Below are 19196 nucleotides of genomic sequence, written 5' to 3' on the forward strand. Positions count from 1 at the left end.
CGTTGGTCCTTGGCCAACTGGTTCGCTTAGCCATGGCAGCAACCACTATCACCACTGATCAATTCGCCCCTCTTACCCTGAAGGCTCAAATCACTTCAGACCCTCAAGGTGTCTTGGCAAACAATTGGTCTACTTTTATTCCAGTTTGCCACTGGTTTGGAAACACTTGCAGCGCTTGCCACAAGAGAGTGAGTGAAATAGATGTTTCGAACATGGGTGATGGGTCTTAGAGGTAAGAATTAGGAAATCTCTCTTTTCTTGTTTCTCATGATATGAGTGGCAACTATTTCCATGGGATATCTGCCAGAAGATCTGGTTAACTAATGACGACAAGGAAGCATCAAACTAGATTAGAACAACTTCAATGGGCAACTACCATAGTGGTTGGTTTCTTGAATAGGATTCAAGTTTTGACTCTAAGAAATAAATATAGGTTTCAATGGCCCTCTTTTCCAAACTGTCACGCCTTGAGGTTTTGGACCTATCTTATATTCCCAACGAAGAGAAATTCCAGAGGGTGAGACTAACACATCCATCGAAAGCAGGTTCTTTCAGCTTCTCAAACAATGCAGTACACTCTGAAAAAGATCACAAGTTAAGCAAAATCTTGTTGGACCCTATCTACTGACCAGTAGATTTAACTTTACTTAATTGATACATAGACATCAAAGTTCAAGACCCGACTCTGTTACTTTTTTCATAGAATCTTTTTCATAACAGATGCTGATTAGCAAAAAAAAAAAAGGATGGTGTTGTAGAACTATTAGCCATTAGGGCTGGGATGGATGCACTATAGAAGTTACGGGTTCGGCAAAACTGCTTTGGCATATACCCTGTATATGTATTATGAAATCTACTAGACCCTGTAACTCAAACAGTCAATGGGTTTACTGACATTGCAAACTCATAAAATTTAAAGCTTGGATCCGCCGCTGATCAAGGCATTAGAGATGGCAATGGGGCGGCACGGGGGCGGAGCGAGTTTTGCCTTAACCCGCAAAATTCCAACCCGCCCACCCCGCCCCCACATAGCATTTTCACCCGCATTCACCCGCCCCGCATTAACACCCGCACCGCTCCGCTCTTCAAAATTATTAGTAATATTTTTATCTTATTTAATTTTATTTTCAATTATATTTATATATGCACTGCCAATCTAAAAGTTATCGTTGGACTTCAAGTTGCAAACCAAAGAAGTCCAATTTTGAATAGCCATAAGCCCATAACTACAAATCCTACCGAATGTTGTCAGTTTTAACTATTAACAGTGTTCGGTTTTAAAGTTTTTTAATATACTTATTTTTTATTTTACATGCATCAATATTTGAATTTAGTTTGATACATTAGTATGTCATTTCTAGTGATTCAGATGTATCGTAGAAGGTAATGAGATCAGATGTCATTTCTACTAATTATCTACTTGACTCAAATAAAGTAACTATACAGTTAAAGTGAGACTTTAAAACACTAAAAATATATAATATAATATTTTCTTCCCAGAGATGCAAATACCAGAAAATTATGTATTTACAGTCAACTAAATAAATGTCCAATATGAAATATATTCCTCGTAAAAACTAAATTAGTTTGAGGCTAAAATAATTAATGCATAGGAGAAAAGAACCACAAGTTCAAAACTGAAAAGGTAAATATTTCCAGGTTGTAATAATATTAGCAATAGCTGAAAGGTTATAATTTTGCAAAAAGTTAAAACCCGCACCGCACTCACAAAGGATTTTAAAAAAATTAATTTGACCCGCCCTGCTCCTCCCCGCACCCGCATATGTCTAAACCCGCCCCGCATATGCTTAAAACTGTACGGCCCCGCACCCGCACCGCCCCATTGTCAAGGCATTGCTTTAAAATGCTTTACATTACATAATGCTTTAATTTCCAGCAGTAAGAGAGTTGATCTTTTATAGTAAGATATACAACAAAAGGGGGAAACTACACGGTAAAATTTACTTACTGCTGCAAAACTGAGACAATTAGTTCAGCTGGCAAGTTTGAAAGCATCAATGAACAGACCATAAGTAAAACCCATCTTGAAGTTGTTCAAAAGAGCAATAGGAAAAGTCACTTTAGGCCGACTGTAATAGAACCGCATCACAACATACTCGGTAATTAAGACGCAGACTACAGCAGCAATGACATCATTGACTCCTAAAGCACCAAAAGATAGAGAAATTGTCTGAGCCACATAAAATCCACCCAGCAATGACATACCTCCAAATAGTGCCCTCCTTGATGGGCTTTTAAAATAATTTCTTGAAATCTCTGGCACGACACGGATAATATCAACTAGCCGCCAAGGCCCTCCGCCATTATCTTGCACAGCCCGAACTCTGAATAATGGTCTCGGAATAGATGCCTCATTTGCCCTAGTTAAAGCCCCAATTTTTGGACTAATAATGCCATATCTGATAAGGGTTGCTGGAGATGTGAAAGCCAGAGAATGTACCATTTATCTACTCAAGATAGTTTTAACTTTTTTTAATATCTTCCAAATACAAAGATATTACTTTCGTTCATTTATTTAGTTTGTTAAGAAACTAATTTACTCTAGTAACATTGGATCAGTAGGATTAGTTTCTAGAAGATGTGATGTGTACAGCTACGGCATAATGCTCATGGAAACATTCACAAGAAAAAAGCCATATGATGAAATGTTTCAAGAAAATTTGAGCATGAGGAGTTGGTTCTGTAATTCAATCTGCAACACCAGAGAATATTATTGATGCCACCTTATTGGAACCAGAAGAGATTGATTTCAAGAAAAAGTTACATTGTGTGTCCTCTATTTTGGAGTTGGCATTGAATTGCACAGCTGAATCTCCTAATGAGAGGCTGAACATGAAAGATGTCCTGGCAAATATCAAGAAGATCAAGCTGGAATTTCTTCGCAAATGATGTAGCAAGGTTTATATGATGGTAAGTATCCAGCTTTTTCATCGATATTCTCATGTCTTCCGCATGAAAATGATTATTTTCTTGTCTATACCATATATAAATGTAGAAAATGAGCATTTTCTTTCATACAAACATCTCCCTTGTAGTAAAAAAAATAACTGAATTGAAGGACATCTTTTTAAAGAGTCTTAATTTAAGAAGGCAAAATAAAAGGAAAACAAAGGTCCAATGAAACTAAGAAAGAAATTTAAAGTGCAAGAAATTAAGAGTTTCATTTATCGAAGGAAAATTATAAAAATAACTCAAGTCACAGTTACAACTAGTATATTTTTGCATTCGTATCCATAATGAATGAGCCAACTCAAGTTTGATCCCCTTTAATTTTGAACAGGTAGTGCCGCCTTTTCCTCTGGGTGACACCAATTGAGATGACAACCAATATTTGGTCCGAGATTTGGACTTTTCTTGTTTATTGTGCTTTTCTTTTGTGCGTGTTTAAAGTTTTTGTGTGTGTGTGTGTCCTTTAACATATAAGTGTGTACTGAAGTTGGCATGGAAGAATGCCTTGTATAATATTGATGATCATTATTATGTAGAATCAGCTTCAAGAGTCGATGAAGAGCAGTGTAAAATGTTGAACTACAAGTTATGGGCTCTTTTGGTTACCAAGTTAAATGCTTAACAGCTTGACTGCAGATTGAAAGCACAAATACAGTCCAGATTTTCGCTGGCTCACAAGTCACAATTGAAATTGAGACTTAAAACCTAAATATTTAAGGTGGGTCCTAATTGGTGAAAAAAAAAAACTAAAAGACTGAAAACTCCTTTCCCAAGTACTTAGATCACCCGCCCAATCACTAACACTTGGCAACTAAAATCCAGTGACTCCAAGAAGAAAGCAATTTCCAGTAAAAATCCAACATTAACTGGACCAAGTAGCAGTTAGTAACAAACATAAAAAATTAGAAAAAACTTTGGGTTCGTTTCTAGTACATCATTTGGCTTAGGTTTCGTACATTTGTTAATCCTCCAATATTGACTCTCAACATATCAGAAAGTTTCTTTATTTCAATTTTCAATAGTTTCTGTCACTTGCAGCACAAATTTGTCTTCTCACTGGCAAAGACAGCATGACAGCTCCTATAATCACATACAAAAGCTTCACTCTCTTTGTGGTTCAGTATGTTACTATGTTAGTGGTATCTTCATTAATCCCATAACTCAAAAGCCAGAGATATGCTCAGTGAGAAGCATGCACCTCTTTTTTCTTGAACTGTTGGTCTTTGGGCAACTGGTTTGCTAAGCCATGGCAGCAACCACTATCACCACTGATCAATTCGCCCTTCTTGCCCTGAAGGCTTGAAGGCTCAAATCACTTAAGACCCTCAAGGTGTCTTGGCAAACAGTTGGTCTACTTCTATTCTAGTTTGCTACTGGTTTGGAATCACTTGCAGCGCTTTCCACAAGAGAGCAAGTGAAATAGATGTTTCGAACATGGGTGATGGGTCTTAGAGGTCCTAAAGAATTAGGAAATCTCTCTTTTCTTGTTTCTCATGATATGAGTGGAACTATTTCCATGGGAGATCTGCCAAAGGATCTGGTTAATTAACGACTTCAATGGGCAACTAGGAAGCATCAAACTAGATTAGAACAACTTCAATGGGCAACTACCATCGTAGTTGGTTTCTTGAACAGGATTCAAGTTTTGACTCTAAGAAATAGAGGTTTCAATGGCTCTCTTTTCCAAATTGTCGAGCCTTGAGGTTTTGGACATGTCTTATATTCCCTACGAAGCAAAATTCCAGAGGGTGAGACTAGCACAACTAATGGGCATCGAAAGCAGGTTCTTCCAGCTTCTCAAACAATGCAGTACACTCTGAGAAAGATCACAAGTTCAGCAAAATCTTGTCGGACCCTATCTACTGACCAGCAGACTTGACTTTACTCAATTGATACTTAGACATCAAAGTTCAAGACCCGGCTCTGTCACTTTTTTCCCTAAAATCTTTTTCTTAACGGATGCTGATTAGCAAAAAGAAAGGGATGTTGTTGTAGAACTATTTTTTCAGTAATTGGAGCACAATTAGCCATGCACTATAGAAGGTACGGGTTCCGCAAAACTGCTTCGGCAAATCTACTAGACCATGTAACTCAGATCGTCAGTGGGTTTTGTGACACTGCAAACCCATAAAGTTTAAATCTTGGATCCGCCCCGATCAAGGTATCGCTTAAAAACGGCGACATTACATATTGCTTTAATTTCCATCAGTAAGAGAGTTGATCTTTTATAAGAGATATACAACAATAGGAGGAAAATTTACTTACTGCTGCAAAACTGAGACAATTAGCTCAGCTGGCAAGTTTGAAAGCATCAATGAAGAGACCATACGTAAAACCCATCTTGAAGTTGTTCAAAAGAGCAATAGGAAAAGTCACTTTAGGCCGACTGTAATAGAAGCGCGTCACATACTCGGTAATTAAGACGCAGACTACAGCAGCAATGACATCATTGACTCCTAAAGCACCAAAAGATAGGGAAATTGTCTGAGCCACATAAAATCCACCCAGCAATGATATACCTCCAAATAGTGCCCTCCGTGATGGGCTTTTAAAATAATTTCTTGAAATCTCTGGCACGACACGGATAATATCAACTAGCCGCCGAGGCCCTCCGCCATTATCTTGCACAGCCTGAATTCTGAATAATCTAGATGACCTTCGAAAAGATGTATTACTTACCCTAGGTAAAGCCCCAGTTGTTGGATTCATAATGCCATGTTGGATATGGGTTGTAGATGTTAAAGCCAGAGAATGTCCCATTTTGATATCTTCTCTGCAATTAAATGAGTGAACACTAGAGGCATAAGAAGTTGAAACCCAACCCTCTAATCAATTGAAAGGAATTTTAGGTTCATGTCCTCAGAAACGGAGGTAATTAAAAAAAGCCTATGTATATATTCCTACCTTTTGTTTTCCTTAAATGCCCCCCCACAAGACACTACTAGTAACAAATTAGCTAGAGGAGTTTTTTGTCTTTTCACAAAAATCAACCCGGTTATAATCCTCTCCTTCTTCCGGTTTCTATTTGTTATATTACTCCCTCAATTACTCTGTTGGTAAGCAACTTCCACTTCTAACCAAGAGGTTGTGAGTTCGAGTCTTCCCCAAGAACATAATAGGGGTAAGGTAACATACTATCCTCTTCAAACTCCACTTATGACATTACATTGTGTTGTTGTTTTTAAGCATTTAGTGATAATGGGCATTTGTCAATTCAGTAAGTTTTAAATGCTCAAAGCTTCAAGCTTTTTTCATTGACATTATTTAGTAAGTTCAGCGGATTGATTCCTTAACAGATTGGGTACTTGACAATGATGTCTTCTATATATCTTGGTCGCGATGATGAGTTATAGATATTTGTTTTTTTTTTCTTCTTTGTGCATAGATGAAATTACTTATCGAGTCATGTATGTGCTTCTTAATTGTGCTACTGCAGAAGATGAAAATTTCTCATTTTCAGGTGAAGTGCCATAGGAGATTCGAAATCTCACTAAATCTGGAAATATTGGATACAATTACTGTCATGGGCCGCTTTCCATACACCACCCATGACCCCTTGGCCGCGCCCCATGGCGGCCTAGCAAGCCTCACAATGCCTAGTGCCATGGTCGGCCACGTGGTCTCGGCAGCGCCAAGTGACAAGCACGCAAGCGCCTCTGTCGCCCCACCGATAACTCTCGCCAGCGCCCAGTGGTTGGCTAATGACAACAGCACCGCGCGCCCTGACAATGCCACGCGCGCAAATCCTGATGTCTCGCCAGCGCCCAGCTGCAGGCCCATTCCATCAGCGCCTTATGCACAGACTCTGATGCCAAGCACCAGCGCCCAGCCACAGGCAAATACAACAAGTGTCGCGCGCGCGCGCAGACCCTGACCCGCTAGATAAAGATGCTGCTATCGGATTTGTTTCTACTTTGTAATAAACTAAGTCCTTTTATTGTAATTATAGACTAGTTTTACATCATTTTCATCCAGCGTGCTTTTACCGCTTTATTAGGTCAAGTCATGTAACTTTGGTTTATTTTTTTTAAGCATTATTAGGGGGGATCAAGCAATCAAACATTTTCTAGCAATCATTTCTCTGTACTGGTGTCTCTCCCCCTCGATACCACATCTTTTGTAATCATCTTTCATTCATCAATAAAATCATCATCATCATTCAAAACTCAATTCTCTTCCCCAATTGCTCGTGACATTGGTTTTTTCGCACGGCATTGACAATCTAGTCTAGCGTGCGGAGGGGACCTCATTGGCGAACAGCAATCGTACTGACATCAGTTGCTTAACCTTACGCTGCCCTTCCAAGGAACATCAGGAAGGCACCGCATAACAGTTGGTATCAGATCCAGGCTCGACATTGGACGAGGGAACACATTTGCCATCATCACCATTTCTGACCATGGTGAATCACAGGGAGCGCCTAGTATCCCTAGAAGAGACGGTTGACCGACTACGACCCATTGTGGATAAGGTGCCTGATCTAAGCAACAACCTAGTGCAAAGGTTGGACAACCTGGACCGCAGAATGCAGAAGGCGAAAAATGACATTGCAAACATCAGTCGCGACTCTGAGGATGACTGGCAAACGGCAGCCATTGAAATTTCCAATATTCATGGCAAATTTGAGGACCTCCAACAGGAGCGTGCCGACGATTACCCATCGGAAATAGGAGGCAGACAGATTAACTGCCATGCAGCAAACCATAGACAACTTGACGGGCCAGCTCAACCTTGTCAATGTTGCTCTACAGATCCTACTTTGAGGAGGCGACAACCACATCAGGGGTGCAACAAATCTCACCCCCGTTCCACAGAAACTTAAGATATCATAGCCAAAGTCATACGACGGATCCCGGGATGCTAAAGAAGTGGAAAACTTCATCTTTGACATCGAACAATACTTCGATGCTGTGGGCCATTTGGAAGAATCCAAGAAGGTATCAACTGCTGCCATGTATCTTCAGGGCGATGCCAAACTTTGGTGGCGGGTCAAATACGAAGCCATCAGGGCCGGTGAAGATACTCTCCAGACATGGGACGAATTGAAGGCAGTCATACGCCTGCAGTTCTTCCCCGAAAATGTGGAATACAATGCAAGGAGAAAGATACGGGAGCTTCCAGCACACCAGGTCAGTGCGGGAGTACGTGTGCGAATTCTCCGCACTCATGTTAAACATACGCGACATGGGGGACAAAGACAAACTCTTCGCATTCATAGAAGTTTTGAAACCTCATGCCCGCATGGAACTACAAAGACAACGGGTAGACACCCTGCCCAAGGCCATTCAAGCTGCAGAATGCCTTGGCGATTATCACATGGGAACTCAGAATGACAGGCCCTAGCCGCCTGTCCGAGAGGGATACAACGGTAACCATCCAAGCAATGGTGGACCAGGCAAAAGTGGGGGAGATCGGAGTGCATCCAAGACTAAGACTCCTTCCTCAAGCAGCAACAGCGCTGCATCCATCAGCAATGATCAGGGGAGAAAGCCTCCTTCAGAATGCCATCATTGTGGTGGGGCACATTGGAACAATTAATGCCCAAACATAAAGATCAACGCTCATCAGACTGTCGAGGATGAACCAGATGCATCAGACTCATCTGACAAAGAACCGGTAGGCGCCTTCAATGCAATTGTTGGCTCTATCCAAGATGCCTTAGCGGGGACCAGTACATGTCCTCCTAAGAAAATCTCAAGCCCAACCACGAAGAAAGAGAAGGAAAAGATGGACGAGAGGCCTCCTAAACACGCGAGGACTCTAATGTTCGTCGAGCTAAAACTCAACGGCAAACCCATCAAGGCACTGATAGATACAGGTGCTACCCACAACTACTTGGCTTCAACTCAAGTAGAACGCCTTGGTATAGTTGTGCAAAAGAACAAAGGCTGCGTGAAATCCATCAACTCGCCACCCCAAACATTGGGTGGAATAGCTACAGATGTCCATGTGAAACTTGGCCCATATAAAGGAAGCATCGACTGGCGTATCGCAATTATAGATGACTTCGACATGATAGTGGGTTTGGCATTCATGTGGAAAACCAATACCATACCGGTACCAAATGCCAACATGCTCCTGATGATGGAAGAAAACGGGGCCAAGCCCTACACCATACCATGCATTTCCATAAAGATGATCGCTGGAAACATCTTGGTCATGCAGTTGGAGAAGGTAGTCAACAGACATGAACCCCTGGTTCCGACTATCCCCCGCGACAACAATCAGCCATCATGTCATCGGCCTTAAAAGACTGGTGATGCCCCTCGGCAGGTGAATACTTGTTAGCCATGCCACAAAGACAAGTCGGATCCCTTATCACAGACAGGACCCTTGCAGCCATTACATGTCCCACAGAGACCATGGGAAAGTGTTTCCCTCAGATACATCACAGGATTGCCCCAAGTCGGGAATCTTGCATCCATATTGGTTGTCATAGATCGGTTTTCAAACTATGAAACCCTCATAGCATCCCCGCAAAACATCTCAGCGGAAGACACAGCTCTACTCTTCTTATCGCACATTGTCAAACATTGGGGCCTGCCCAAAGACATCATTAGTGGGCACGACTCACGCTTCACTAACAACTTTTGGACCCATCTCTTCAATTGCTTTGGGTCAACCTTGAGTCACAATTCAAGCACACATCCACCATTGGATGGCCAAACAGATCGGTTTGATGACATGCTGGATGAATATCTCCGCCACTTTGCAATCGGATCACAGAAACATTGGGTGAAGTTTCTGGATGCTGCTCAACTGTGTTTCAACTCTGAAAAGTGCCATTATACAAACAAAAGCCCTTTTGAAATTGTTACCGGACAGCAAACGCTTCTCCTGCAGATGGTGAATGCATCAACCATGCTAAAATCTCCTCGAGCTGCCAACTTCTCGAGCGAGTGGGAGCGCAACAAAGGGATAGTGCAGAGTTATCTCGTCAAAGCCCAAGAGCGGCAAAAAGGTTCACCGAACAAAATATTTGCTTTGCCCAACATCAGGCAGGAGACAAATTAATGTTGAGCATTCCAAAGCGGTACTTGTTTGCAGAGAGGACCCATGACCCTCGCCTGTAGCAAAAACACATCGGGCCCCTATCCATTGAAAGACGCATTGGGAAGTCCACATACTAGGTGATAACTCTATCCTGGTGGAAGATCCATCATGTCTTCCATGTCAGCTGCATGCAATCATTTCATCGCTTCCAAAGCAAACACAGAGCGCAGAGGGGCACAGACCTCCCAACCAATAGTCATTAGATCAATCATCATCATCATCAGCATCATAAGGCTCCGAGGATGGCACCAACTTAGGTGGGGGAGAATGTCATGGGCCGCTTTCCATACACCACCCATGACCCCTTGGTCGCGCTCCATGGCAGCCTAGCAAGCCTCACAATGCCTAGCGCCATGGTTGGCCCCGTGGTCTCGGCAGCACCAAGTGAAAAGCGAGCAAGCGCCTCTGTCGCCCCACCGATAACTCTCGCCAGCACCTAGTGGTTGGCCAATGACAACAGTGTCGCGCGCCTTGACAATGCCCCGCGCGCAGATCCTGATACCTCGCCAGCGCCCAGCTGCAAGCCCATTCCATCAGCGCCTTGCACACAGACCCTGATGCTAAGCACCAGCGCCCAGCCACAGGCAAATACAACAAGTGTTGTGCGCGCTCCTACAGCACCGCGCGCGCAGACCCTGACCCGCCAGACAAAGATGCTGCCATCGGACTTGTTTTTACTTTGTAATAAACTAAGTCCTTTTCATTGTAATAATAGGCTAGTTTTACATCATTTTCATTCAGTGTGCTTTTACCGCTTTATTAAGTCAAGTCATGTAACTTTGGTTTATTTTTTTTAAGCATTATTAGAGGGGATCAAGCAATCATTTCTCTGTACTGATGTATCTCCCCCTCGACACCGCATCTTTTGTAATCAGCTTTCATTCATCAATAAAATTATCATCATAATTCAAAACTCAATTCTTTCTCAACTTCCGCAATTACTCGTGACATTGGTTTTCCTGCACGGCACTGACAATCTAGTCTAGCGTGCGGAGGGGACCTCATTGACGGATAGCAACTGCACTGACATCGGTTGTTTAGCCTTACGTTGCCCTTCCAAGGAACATCAGGAAGGCACCACGTAACATTACACATAACAAAATTGTAGTCTAAGTAGTCCTTTACCATCTTCTATTGAAAGGACCAAGGCTGGTTTTCGTCATCAAATTTAATGATTCAAATTGACTATTCTGCAGCATTTAAATGTCATAGCTAAAACAACTTGATTGACTTCAAGAATGGAAGTCTTCTTATAGGTTTGTTTTTTCCCCTCAAATAATTGATCCAAGATGTATATATACCCTACAAACCAATGGAAAATATCTTTGACTAACATCAACTCCATCTAGATATGTTTGAAAATGGAAACCATTTTCGACCATTTATTATATTAGTATCATTTATCATCAGAATTAATCTTCTATGAAGAATGAGATAACATACAAAGATAACTAATTAAAGTGTGTAAGAAGAAATAAAAGGAGAACTTAGAAACATTTATAGCATATGTCCCAAATTCTCACTACTACTTCTCGGAACCTAGTTCTATTTTCAAACCAATGACACTCATGGAGAAATTCTTGTTCTATTCTCAACTAGCAGTCTTGTTGCTTCAATATGTAATGACTAGTTCAGCCATCAAGACCGAAATCAACATTATAAATGACCAATTAGCTCTTCTTTCCTTGAAATCTCAGATCATTTCTGATCCTTTTGAGCTCTTGGCCAAAAGCTAGTCTCAGGATACTTCTGTTTGCAATTGGATTGGAGTCACTTGTAGCTCTCTGCACCATAGAGTGACTTCCTTGAACATCTCCAACATGGATCTAACAGGAACTATTCCTCAATATTTTGGAAACCTCACATTTCTTGTTTCTCTTGACTTGAGAAGCAACAGTTTCTATGGCACTCTACCTCAAGAAATGGCTCATTTGCATCGACTAAAGTTTGTTAGATTGAGTTATAACAATTTTAGCGGTGAAATTCCTTCTTGGTTTGGTTTCTTTGCTCAACTTCATGTTCTTACTCTAAGGAATAACAGTTTTACTAGTTTAGTCCCTTATTCTATTTCTAACATTTTCAGTCTTGCAATTTTGGATTTAGCCTTCAATGCTTTAGAGGGACAGATCCCAAAAGACATTGGAAACCTTAAAAATTTGAGGGGTTTAAGCTTTGAAAGCAACATTCTTATAGGTTCTATTCCTCCATCCTTCTCAAATGCCTCAAAGCTAGAAACTTTGATTCTTTCTAAGAATTTCCTTCATGGAAACATCCTAAATGGGATTGGTGTTCTTCATAACCTCAACTGGTTGACTATAGAAACTAATTAGCTTTCAGGTTCTATATCATTCTCAATTTTCAACATTTCCACACTTGAGACTGTTGGAGTTTCCAAAATAGTTTATCTGGTAGTCTCCCTAATGATTTATGTGATCGTCTTCCGATACTCAAAGGGCTTTATCTTTCCTTTAATAAGCTACGAGGTCATATGCCACCAAGCTTGTCAAGATGTTATAAACTTTAGTTATTTTCTCTATCAAATAATGAATTTGATGGACCAATACATAGTGAAGTTGGGACGTTAAGTAACTTGCAGACATTATATCTTGGATTTAACCGTTTCACGGGTATGGCACAAGGTATTTCTTTTTTTAATTCTAATAAGTTATGAGGTCTTTTATTTTCTTTTTCCTTTTTTTTAGCTACTTATACAGGATGTTGTCACATGATTGCAGGGGAAATACCACAGGAAATTGGGGATCTTGTTAATTTGATTATGATATCTATGGAGAAAAACCAGCTTACAGGCCCTATACCCATGTCCATATTCAATATTTCCTCACTACAACTTCTGTCGCTGCAGGACAACAATCTAACTGGATCATTACCAAGGGAGATTGGAAATTTAACTATGCTTCAATGTCTATATCTTGGTAGAAACATGCTAACAGGTATACAACCACAGAAGTTAAAAAGTTTGTTATGTTGAACTACCTTCCTGAAGATCATTAGTTCTATATAAATTTGGCAGGTGAAATACCAAAAGAAGTAAGCAATCTCATCAAGTTAGAGGACTTTGATTTGGGGAGAACAGATTGAGTAGTTCATTTCCAGTGGGGATTTTCAACATCTCAGGACTGAGATTGATTAATCTTACAGATAATAATATATTGGGAACCATCCCATTGAATATAGGTTCTATGCTTTCCAACATTGAACTTCTTTATCTAGGTGGCCTAACTAACCTAGTTGGGACTATACCTCATTCACTCTCAAATTGTTCAAAACTTATTGTTCTAGATTTTTCTCTGAACAAACTGTACGGCTCGATTCCCAACTCTCTTAGAGATTATGTTACTCGGACTCTTCAAAAATGTTGTTGGGTTCGTGTCGGATCCTTCAAATTTAGTGCATTTTTGGAGGATCCTACAGGGGTATGGGATCACTTTTAGAGAGTCCGAGCAACATAGCTTGGAGATTTGACACTCCTAGAGACTCTAAACTTGATGGAGAACAATTTGAGCAGTGACCAGTCTTCTCAGGAACTCAGTTTGTTAACTTCCTTAATGAATTGTAGAAATCTAAAAGAACTTAGAGCCCGTTTTGATTAGCTGATTTGAAGTAGCTGATAAGCATTACGCGATGAAAAACACTTTTAAGTGCTAAAACTGATTTAATAAATAAGTAGTTACGTGTTTAGATACAAGTACTGAAATTGATAATAAGTTGTTGCAGTATTTGATAAAAAAGTGCTGATGAGCTTTTTTTTCTGTTAAAATGACTTACATAACCTTATAATTGTTTACACTTATAAGGGCGCAATTTTTTCAATATTTTAGATTCCAGATCAATTCAAATACAAAATATTCTATTTGTTATTTTATTTTAGATATAATTGTGCTTAGATAAAAAAAATTATGATAAATATAATTTATTTTATGATAAGCATATAATTATAAGTTATAATAATTAATGAATTGACAAAAAAAATTTAGTCAAAAATAAACCTAAATAGGACAAGATATTTGAAGAGAAACAAACACTGTCTTTATCACAACAACACTTAGAAAGTAATACAACAAAAATTCTGATATGTCCTCATTTATTATATACAGTTCAAAGATTAATACACAACCACATAGATACAAATAAACAAAGGAATAGAGAATTTACTTATCTTAAATAGTCAATGAGAATTCAAGACTTGAAGAGGCGAGGGTTTAGGTTGAAACAATACTTGAGGCAGTGAGTATTGATGTAAGAGTTTGTTTTTTTCTAAAAAAGAATATTTTAAGGATAAAATAGTAAAAATCTTGGTCAAATTTAAAGTGCTTATAAGCTGAAAATTCATAGGCTGAGAGTGACCAGATTATGGCTTTTGGCTTATTTTTGACATATAAGCACGTGGTTTACAAGCACTTTTAACTTTACCAAACGCGTAGATAAGCAGAAAAGTGCTTATAAGCTAGTTTGACCAGCTTATAAACTTAGTCAAGCACCCTCTTAGTCTTTCCTTTAACCCTCTAAATGGTATGCTTCCAGCCTCAATTGGAACCTTTCAACTTCTACAACAACAACAACAACAACAACATACCTAATAAAATCTCACTAGTGGGGTCTGGGGAGGGTAGGATGTACGCAGACCTTACCCCTACCCCGGAAAGGTAGAGAGGCTATTTCCGGGAGACCCTCGGCTCAACAGAAGAGATAATAATATTAGAAAAAGGTAGAATTCCAAATGAAATTGGAAAATTAAGCAGCTTAATATTTTGGCGAAATACATAAATAGCCCCTTCAAATTGTCCTCAATGATCATTTGAACATTTAAACTAACCTAATGACCATTTAGACACTTTTATTTGACAAAAGTGTATTTATTGGACACTTAAGTCAAGCAGACCCCATGCGTGACATACACTTGCTGCTGACATGGCAAATGCGCAAATTAAATAAGAACACATGTAATTTTAAATAAAAATAATTTCACATGTAATTAAGAAATACTAAAAAAGACTAAAACATAATTTTTCAATTCTTCCAAACATAGAATTTCCCCTCCCCCTCATCTTTTTCTTCACGGCCTCCTCTCTCCTTCATCACAAACACCCTTTTTTTAATCTCCATGCCAAATTTAATCTTTTCTACTCAAATCAATTTAGCCTAAGTTAAAGTAATGCTTGTTTTCCGGAAAAGTCAACTTCATGGAATGGAATTATGATAAGCCATAACAAGGTATTTGCCGGAAAAATCAAACGTCACCGGAAAAAGAAATTTTTTTTTGCCGTTTTTGTTCTATTTCCTCTTCTTCTTCCAGATTTTTTTGTTTTGTCATTTACTTTTGCCGCGAATTCAATTTGATTCTTTTCTCATTCTTTAATTTAGATGATTGCAGTGCATGCTTCTTCGTGAATTTCTACTTTTTAAGGTAAATTTTTCTGTACACTTTGGATTTGGTATTATAGGTTTACTATTATTTATAGATTGTGTAATTATAGAAAAACAATACTTTTGCCTAATTTTTCTTTCTTTGTTTTTTTGTTAAGGCGGAGCTCACATGAGATTGTTGGCTTGTTTCCTTAATCCTGTGGTGGATTTATGGCAGACGATAGCCCTAAAATGAGTATGAGCTGTTGGTGTTAGGTTAGAGGAAGATTGGTTGGTGGAGATGAATTTTTGGGGGGGACGGTGAACATTTTTTGGAGGAAAAAAAGGAAAATGTGGTGTGGGCCACACATAAAAATAATTTGAGCTGAAATTAAAAGAAAACAACATTATTTAGAGTCCTCACGCGCTCAATGCTTAGTGAGGCACAATTAATTTGCCATGTCAGCACAAGGTGTTTAAAAGGCACACACTTCTATCAAATAAAAGTATCTAAATGGCTATAGGTTAGTTTAAGTGTTCAAATGATCGTTGTGGACAACTTGAAAGAGCTATTTATGTATTTTGCCTAATATTTTTGTTTCTCTATGGGAACAGCTTGACCGGATCAATACCCATAACACTTGGCAACTTAATCAGGCTACAACAACTGTCTCTGGCCAGCAATAAGCTAACATGATCCATTGGAGACAGTGGCGGAGCCAAAATTTCATCAAGGGGTGTCAAAATATAAATAATTAAGGAGTCAACGTATAGTAAATATACATAAAATAAAAAAACTATCTAGCAATATAGTGTAATTTTCCGGCGAAGGGGTGTCGCTTGACACCCCTTGGTTCAATGTGGCTCTGCCACTGATTGGAGATAGCCTATGTAAATTGCAGAACTTGGGTAGCATATATTTGGGTGAAAATCAACTTTCAGGGCTTGTTCCTAAATGTTTAGGGAATGTTACTTCCCTTAGCGAGATAAAACTCAATTCCAACAGACTGAGTTCCACTATACCATCAAGCTTAGGTAACCTCGAAGATCTTCTGGAGCTCGGCTTATCGTATAACAACATGAGCGGCTCTTTACCTGCAGAAACTGGAAATCTAAGGGGTGTGATACGTATAGATCTTTCTCAGAATCAATTTTCAAATGTTATTCCTAGAGAAATACATGCAAAATCTGATGCACCTTTCTTTGGCACAAAACAAGCTGCAAGGATCTATACCTGACTCAATTGGTAGCATGCTGAGCTTGGAATATCTAGGCCCCTCCCATAACAATCTATCTGGATCAATACCCATGTCCTTGGAGAAACTTCAATATCTCAACTATTTCAATTTTTTTTTAACAACTTGCATGATGAAATTCCCTCCGGTGCTCCTTTAAAAAATCATTCTAGCCAGTTATTCATGTTCAATGAAGCATTGTGTGGTGCTCCAAGATTTCGTGTCCCCCGATGCCCCATTTCGTCAAACAATGGATCGAAGAGGAAGAAGTTACTTCTGATAGTTTTTCCTCTTCTGCGAGCTGCTATGATAATTATTTTTGTAACATTGGTATTTCTACGTATGAGGTACAGAAGAGAAGGAAAGGTTCCAGTTCCAGTCCAAGCTAATTTGTTGGCTACAAGGGGAAGAATTTCATACTATGAACTAGTACAAGCCACTGATGAGTTTAGTGAGAGTAATTTTATTGGTTCTGGGAGTTTTGGTTCTGTTTACAAAGGTATTCTCAAAAATGGCACTATAATTGCAGTTAAAGTGTTCAACCTACAACTAGAAGGTGCATTCAAGAGTTTCGAAACAAAATGTGAAGTTCTCCCTAACCTTCGCCATAGGAATCTCACCAAAGTGATTAGTAGTTGCTCCAACCTTGACTTCAAGGCATTGGTGCTCGAGTACATGCCTAATGGGAGCCTTGATAAGTGGTTGTATTCACATAACCACTTCTTAGACCTCATGCAAAGACTAAGCATAATGATAGATGTGGCATGTGCATTGGAATATCTACACCATGGTTGCTCTGAACCTGTAGTTCATTGTGATATGAAGCCTAGCAATGTCTTGTTAGATGAAAACACGGTTGCTGATTAAAGTGATAAGTTGAAAACTTCTTTTAGAATTGTACTCCATGTCTTCAAATGCTCGTGCTGGTACATTAGAGTTGGAAGTTAGAGGGTCATCAAAAAATAAATTAGATCTTTCAAGAAACCAACTTACGTTATGTTTGGTTAGCTGATAACTGACTTAAAGGTCCAATCCCGAGATCATTTGGTTAGTGTATAACCAAAAATCTGAGTCTTTGGTCAAAGCTAAAAAGAAATTCGGGTTACTGATAATCAGGAGACGAAAACAAAATACTTCTGAAAATGATGGTAAAGCAGTAAATAGTTTTGTATTTCAATAAGATCCCAATAATATTTCGTATCCTTACAGATGGTGAGTTCTTCTCCTTCTATAGCTAATCCTAGGAGAAGAGGTAATGCCTTTGTCTTAATGAGGCAATTATGAGCAATAAATGACATTAAAAGAAACGTTACCCAATCATTTCTTTTTAATACAAATATTCTAACGTATTTGATATTTAATGTTATATTTAAACTCTTTTACGTCATCAGATTCATATCTTCAACTTCTTCCGATCTTCGGTCTTTAGATGACTTGGATAGGTACGAGACTCGTACCTATTTTAGTAACGGTCCGCACCAATGTTACTTTCTTTTTCCCTTATCTGTTGTCACCCGTGACTCTTGGCTATTTATTGTGTTTTGACCGTTTGACCAGTCCACGTGTCATGCCACGTCACCTACAATGTAAATTCAATTTTTTCCCAATACAGATAGTCCTCCCACTTTCCATTTATTTATCAAGTAAATAATTGGGAAGTGGATTTTCATAAAAAGGGAATTTTTGCCGTAATTAATATTACGACAAATACTGACGCTTCAATTGTCCCTTCCATTTAATGCTTTACATACGTGTCACCTTCTGATTGATTCTGCAATTCTACCCCCTTTTTTCGAGACTTCTTCATTCACACTATTCACGAAATGATAGTTGCCTTTATTATAGACTTTCCTTCATTGCACTTCTAAGTTTGACGGTTGTCATTATAAGCATTTTTAACCCTCTTTCATTTACCTTCTTCTTCATAGATCTTCAACAAGCAATTTCTTACTTACTTGTATTTTTTCTCCCTTTTAGTACATCCTTCTTCAACAATGTCATCTCCAAACCCTAACCCTAGAAAAGTTTCAATTCTTGATCACTTCCCCAATGCCCCTACAAGACATAGGAGAGACAGAGGAGGTAGGCTTCGGAGCTTGGGCCTAGGGTCCGCTCGTGATGGTTTATCTAGTCCTGCTTCTTCTTCTCTTAATATCGGGAGTTCTATTCCGAAGACCCCTTCTTCTAAAGGCAAAGAAATCCTTGATTCTTCTCAAGAACCTTTAGTCGATGAAATTGTTCCTAGTGATTTGTCTTTTGGGAGTGATAGAACGTCTCTTCAAAGGCAAATTGCAAATTTAGAAAAAGCTGACACTTATCCTTCATTAGTAACCGAGCTTACAATCCCTACCATCAGAAGGGATTGTAACTGGAGCAATAGTCTACGAATGTCAATTCCTTCCCCAAATCAGAGAATTTCTTCCTTTAGAAATGGTTACTCTTTTGTTTATACTTACCCATTTACTTTGGGTTTTAATCCTCCGGTTGACCCAGTCATTATTAATTTTTGCCATTTCTTTAAAATCTGTTTGGCCCAAGTCGGTCCCCTAGTGTGGAGAGCAGTGGCTTGTCTGA

General features: G+C 39.2%; 2 protein-coding genes and 1 pseudogene across 2 annotated transcripts; 1 reads left to right on the plus strand and 2 right to left on the minus strand.

The window, feature by feature from the left end:
* Positions 1-1854: 1854 nt before the first annotated feature.
* Positions 1855-2464, minus strand: LOC107814613 (uncharacterized protein ycf20-like). The gene has a single exon (XM_075250225.1). The coding sequence runs from the start codon at positions 2462-2464 to the stop codon at positions 1994-1996; it is 471 nt and encodes a 156-aa protein (XP_075106326.1). The 3' UTR covers positions 1855-1993.
* Positions 2094-5730, minus strand: LOC107783172 (uncharacterized). Its single transcript, XM_075250226.1, has 2 exons — positions 5236-5730; positions 2094-2865 (listed from the first exon to the last, which is right to left on the minus strand). Exon 1 carries the CDS (start codon positions 5728-5730, stop codon positions 5260-5262), a length of 471 nt encoding a protein of 156 aa, XP_075106327.1. The 3' UTR covers positions 2094-2865; positions 5236-5259.
* Positions 5731-11582: 5852 nt separating this feature from the next.
* On the plus strand, positions 11583-17489 carry LOC142178020 (uncharacterized; annotated as a pseudogene).
* Positions 17490-19196: the final 1707 nt, after the last annotated feature.

This window comes from Nicotiana tabacum, chromosome 3, assembly GCF_000715075.1.
Source record: "Nicotiana tabacum cultivar K326 chromosome 3, ASM71507v2, whole genome shotgun sequence".
NCBI lineage: Eukaryota > Viridiplantae > Streptophyta > Magnoliopsida > Solanales > Solanaceae > Nicotiana > Nicotiana tabacum.